This window comes from Miscanthus floridulus, chromosome 5 (genome assembly GCF_019320115.1).
Source record: "Miscanthus floridulus cultivar M001 chromosome 5, ASM1932011v1, whole genome shotgun sequence".
NCBI classification, from domain to species: Eukaryota; Viridiplantae; Streptophyta; class Magnoliopsida; order Poales; family Poaceae; genus Miscanthus; species Miscanthus floridulus.
In genome coordinates this window covers 67,933,189-67,939,188 of record NC_089584.1, presented here as the reverse complement: position 1 = coordinate 67,939,188, position 6,000 = coordinate 67,933,189, and the positions used below count along the sequence as shown (strand labels likewise).

The 6,000-nt window shown below is 51.7% G+C and overlaps 1 protein-coding gene across 1 annotated transcript; it reads left to right on the top strand.

Annotated features, from left to right (window-relative positions):
* The first annotated feature begins 817 nt into the window (after positions 1-817).
* On the top strand, positions 818-2,888 carry LOC136452290 (polygalacturonase At1g48100-like). The gene is made up of 8 exons (XM_066452912.1): positions 818-976; positions 1,064-1,192; positions 1,275-1,436; positions 1,572-1,613; positions 1,713-1,920; positions 2,031-2,112; positions 2,255-2,363; positions 2,481-2,888. The coding sequence occupies exons 1-8, from the start codon at positions 818-820 to the stop codon at positions 2,886-2,888; spliced, it is 1,299 nt and encodes a 432-aa protein (XP_066309009.1).
* The last annotated feature ends 3,112 nt before the right edge of the window (positions 2,889-6,000 follow it).

Below are 6,000 nucleotides of genomic sequence, written 5' to 3'. Positions count from 1 at the left end.
ATCAAAGGTTAGTCCTAGAGTTTCATCAATTATCTGCCTTTCAAAGTTCCAAGTTAAATTGAAGAAATGTATCTTTGCCCAATAGGAACTCAAATATTTGGGTCATCTCATTAGTGCTGCTAGTGTTGCAACTGATCCAGATAATGGTGAAGAGGAAGTTCGACTATTTGGCTAAGGCACCGCACGGCAGAGCCGGCGGCGGCGACGGCGGAGCTAGCTGCGGCGAAGCTCCGACGAACGCAAGTTCTACCCACTAAACTATCCAATACTATATCGTGGTTCCTGGTCGGTAACAAAAGGTTGATCCCTAACAGGTTATAATACTCCTTTTCCAGTTTCTTCCCTCCACCTGTTCTGTTCCCATTTCAGAATTTTCACCATGTGGGCGGCCGGCGTTGGTCTGAGAAACAAAAAAAAAATCACCATGTGTGCACTTATGAAACAAAAAGAATTCTTCACCATGTTGCATTGTGGTTTACTAAGGCTAAGCAGGAATAATAAAGAGAAAGAAAGTATGAGGAACTAACCTAGTGGATGGATTCATGCATGCTCACACATGAGACCCATTGGCAAGCGACGCCGCACGCCATGGCTTCCTCAAATGGAAAAAGCTGGTGAGGGTATGGCGCTTGGCGCCTACCATTTAATTTGCCCAACCCTAACCCACGCGCGCCGGCGCAAAGCAAATGCAGCATGCTCCGCTCGATCCTGTTGATTACAGTATATTTATGTGCATACGCTGGCTCTCGCCACTTAATTTGCTCCAAGCAGCTAGCTAGCAGGCTCATCAGTTGATCAGTGTACGTGCTGACCAGAGATGCGGAGCTCCGTCGCCTCGGCTGCGCTGTTGGCCGGCGCGCTCCTGTGCCTGCTGGCGTCGCCGGCGCTGGTGGCGGCGGCGAGGTCGACGGGGAGGACAACGCTCAGCGTCCTGTCGTTCGGAGCCGCGGCGGACGGCGTCACCGATGACGCGGAGGTACTAGTTAGAATTATATTCAGATGAGGAGGTTTCCATGGACCATGCAGTTAGTGACTCGTATTTGTAACACTGAGCTGCCTTCAGGCACTTGTGGCAGCATGGCAAGTGGCATGCCGAGACCCACGGGCCACCGTGCTGCTCCCGTCACGGCACAGGTTCCACCTCTCGCCGGTCACGCTCCAAGGCCCCTGCAGCACAAAACTCACCCTTCAGGTCCTTCTTCTCTTCCTTAAGCTTTTTTATTTTCCTTCCATTTCTGTGCAGCAGAAGCAGCTAATAGCAGAAGGCTTTTCAGATCGATGGCACCGTGTTAGCGCCACCAGAAATGGGCTCCTGGCCGAAGCCCAGCAGGCCGCTCCAGTGGCTGCAAGACTTCAGCATCCTGGGAGCCGGCACGGTCGATGGCCAGAGCATCACGTCGCTGCAGAGTGCCTCGTCACCAGCGAATACTTCTCAGGTTCCGTCCACAATTCCACATGACCTGCAATTATTTATTTTATTTATTTATTGTTGCAAGCATTGATAACTAACCAGCAACAAGGTCGATGATGACTAATCCTGTCGTGTGTTCTCTCCATTTCTTCGTCTGCAGGCATCTACCGGGCACTGGCATTCACCAGGAGTCAAGCCTACGGTATGTATGGCCAGCTTCATCATATAAGCAAGAATTTTACTTAGATCATGATCTGGATCCTAGGATTGAACTAAAGCTCAATATCTTTTTTTTCTCCAGCTGATAAGGTTTTACAGCAGCTTCAATGTCACCGTGCGCAACATCCGGATCACCAACAGCCCACAGTGCCACCTCAAGTTCGACAGCTGCGGAGGCATCAAGGTGAAGAACATCACCATCTCTTCTCCCGGAGACAGCCCCAACACCGACGGCATCCATCTTCAGAACACCAGGGACGTCGAGATCAAGAGCTCAACCATCGGCTGCGGTAACCGGACTGCCCCTGATCTTGCAGATTAGTACAACTAGCCCAATAATATTTATGGCTCAAATATTGAAGCCTGATCTGCACAGCATTTTAATCAATCTTTTATTCAGGCGATGACTGCGTGTCAATACAGACTGGGTGCTCAAATGTTCACATCAAGAACGTAGTCTGCAATCCCAGCCACGGAATCAGGTGTGTGTGAATGTGACTAAGCATGAGTTCAGTTTGCTGTGTTCCTTTTTTTGAAACAAAGTTTGATGTGTTCTGAACATGGCCTAATAACGTTTGTTTCACCATGCCCATCTTCCTTGGAATGTTCGTTCAATTCCTGCAGTCTAGGAGGACTTGGGAAGGACTACAGCCTGGCCTGTGTCTCTGATGTAGTTGCGGAGAACATCATCGTGCAGAACGCCCTGTACGGGGTCAGGATCAAGACGTGGCAGGTAAGCAAAAACACGTACAGAACGCCCTGTACAGGGTCACCAGCATGAGCAATGACATGGGCACATGGCATATGATCTCATCTATCGTCGTCCTCTACATACGCTGTCCTCGCTCAGGGTGGCGTGGGCTCGGTGCGGAACATCACCTTCACCAACGTCAGGGTGGCGAACGTGGCCACGCCCATCGCCATCGACCAGTTCTACTGCGACAGGGGCGGCGCGCGGTGCGCCAACCGCACCGGCGCCGTGGCTATCACCGGCGTGGCATACCGGCGCGTGGTCGGCACCTACTCGTTCCAGCCGGTGCGCCTGGCGTGCAGCGACGCCCGGCCCTGCACCGGCGTCACCATGGTGGATGTGCGCCTGTCTCCTGCAGCGACCGCGCCCGGGGGCACCGTAGCGCCGCTGTGCTGGAACTCCTACGGCGAGGCGCTGGGGACGATCCAGCCGCTCGGCGTCGGGTGCCTGCAGAGGAGCAACGGATACGCGATGCCTCTCACCCAGCCTTTTAACTACACATGCTGATGAGTCCTGTAATTTGCATGGTTTTCTCAATTCAATGATAAAAAAGGCTCACATTCTACTGTACTCTTTGTCAAATGTAGTAATTGATATTCCTTGCATTCAAACTCAAAATAAGGCTTGGCTTAACCCACCATGGTCTTTGACCGTTTGTGCATCTCTTATACTACATATCTTATATATGTATAAAATATGATGATACCAACATTATATCCCACAATCCACAAATATGAATATACTGATACGATTATACGAACTTTGCATCCCAGTCGAATGCTCCGCTCCAAATCGCAAGTCGTTCTCAAACTTCTCTAGTTTTGACCCAAATTCCGCAAATGAAACATCATTAGGTACACCGATGGACACAAATCGCTGGACTGGAGGTGGAACACGCAAGCCAAGCGCATATAATGGCATGTTTGGCCACAAATTCATAATGTTAAAACCAAGCTGCCAAGCAGGTGCTTCTGCTTCCCAATCTCCGGCAGACCATAGTAGCCTTTAATCCCTGTGAATTCATAATGTTCAAACCAAGGTGCCACCGCGCTCTGCCTGGATCTGCCGGTGCCGGCGGCAAGTCGCACCTGGCTGCATACCCGGCCTGCCCGTTGCCCCGCTGTCCGCGCAATCTGCGCGCACGTGGCCGCGTGAGCTACGACGAGCCGCTCAGCTTGCGTGGGAGCATGAGCCACTGCCGGGGCCACTGCACCGCATGCCTTGGTGCGTGAGCCACTGCCAGGCCAGGCCACGCCACACCACACCCCACACTTGGGCGCTGCGAGCGCACCCGCCCGAGCAGCCACCGCGAGCGCGCCCCCAATGTAAAGAGATAAGGGGGTACTTTGGTCATTTTGAGTGGTCAGGTTTTGTTTTTGTATTTGTTTCATTCATGGTTTAATAATCCAGAAAAAAGTAAGGGCCGTCAAAAAATAAAGATAAACAGCAACTTCAAATGAAAACCACGAAGGTAAAATCACAAAATTAAAAAAGAAAAGGGTATAATCACCATTACACTCTACAGCAGGGGTAGAAACACTAAATTTCCTTGAAATTAGAACGGACGGACAAAGTACGAGTCAAAGAATAAGGGTTTGAAAAAGAAATTAATGAAGCAACCAAATACTCCCTCGGTTCCATTATAATTCATTCCAACTATTTTTCAAGTTCGATCAAAATTATAGAAAATTATAAAGATTTATGACATCAAATAGATATACTATAAAAATATAATTAAAAAAAATCTAATTATACTTATTTGATATCATTATTATTTTTATTATATAAATTTGGTCGACCTTAAGATGTTTTGTCTCAAAAAAAAGTTAGAATCTCTACCTAATAATAAAGAGACAAAATTTCAGCCACTTTTTCGTTTGGTTTTTTTGTCTGGCCTCCTGCAATGCTACGGAAGAAGAAACCGACATGAATACGCAAAGATCCAACAAAACCGACATGAACACGCATGCACATAGATCCACCCTCGCCATGACTCATCCTATAAACAGACAACTCCACACCCAAATCATCTCTATCCTCCTCTAATCTATCACGAGAACAACTCAATCTTCGAGAGACGAGGCGAAATAACCCATCTCCATCGGTGGTCAGAGCGTCGACGTCAGGCGGAGCCGAGGTGGGGCCGTGGGGCAGCAGGCGGCGAGGCGGCGACGAGTCACGGGCGCGGGCCCTACATAGCTTCGCCCTGTACGTGCAAAGACAGGAGCCGAGGCGGGTGGCCGGGGCAGCGATGGCAAGGCGGCGTCAAGTCGCGAGCGCGAGCCACGACGGCGAGGCGGCGCTGAGTCATGAGGTCGGGCCACGACGGCGTAAGTCGCGGGCGCAGGCTGCGACGATGACGAGTCACGGGCGCGGGCCCTCCATGGCTCCTGCCAGCGCGTGCAAAACTCACCCTATTTGGCTATGCGCTCTGATCTGATCTAGTCTCTACTCTGTCTCTAGACACCGCGTGTCACTGTTGTTGCTCCTTGGTGTGCATGGGATGGCTTGCTGACGAGATCCTAACATATGGGTATGTTAAGTCTCGGGTCCGACGGTTCCCGACCGACCCCTCCATGATCGTCCGGGGGCTCGGGTGCTATACCCATCGGATACGCTCGCGTGCACTCTCTGGTGAAGAAACCCGGCCGAGCCTGACTATGGCCTCCGCTCAGGGCTCGGGGTCTCGCCCGAGCCTTAGGCTCCCGATCTACGACAACAGCCGGGCCCGGCCCCTGGCTTCTTCCTGGCCAACGACGTCAACCAAGGCCTGGGCACAAGAAGACACGCCCCGAGCTACGGAGACTCGGGGGCTCCCCGACGCAGCCCCTTGGGCATGGCATTGCCGAACACTTCCCCGGTAGGGTCACGCACGGGGCGTGACACAAGAAGACAAAGCTTCTCTGCGGTCTCCAGGGGCTTGGGGGCTCCCGGGCCCGCACGTCAGCCCCTCGAGCCGGCCTCCTTCGTCACCAAGAAGACTCCAAAGGGCACATCTAAGGGAGGCCGGTCCAAGCCAACACAGCCTGACACTCAGCGTGTCGGAACAGAGCAGTCGGACGACATCCAAGGCTTCTTCGGCTCCACAACACTGCCACAGTCCACAGCACGTCGCTGCAAGGCCCTCCTGGACTCCGACATATGTAGACCGTAGACTCGTTCTCCCAAACCGCCATATACCCGACCTATCTTGCTATATAAGGGATAAGGTCGGACCTCAGAGGGAAAAGGATCCGAAGACAGATCATTCGATTCCATCCGCTCCTGCTCAGCCCCGAAAACAGAGCAGCCCAGAGAGGGACACCGAGAGCTCCTCCACTGCATCCTATCGTCTTCCTTCTCTCTGACGAGGGGAAGACTTCACCAGCGGCGAGACAACATTAGGATTAGCACCAAGCTAACACTTTCCAAATCTCTCTATACTCTGCTGTAACCTCCGATTTTAGGTGCTTTTGATTATAAGGATCATCAGCTGCTGTACGTAGGGCATCAATTCACCCGAACTAGGATAAACCGTTGCATCCTCTCTGTGAATCTTGTGTTCTTGAGTCCACCTAAGCTATTGAAGACCCGTACTCTGACACTGACTCTCGTACTTTCACAGCAACTTACACCGACT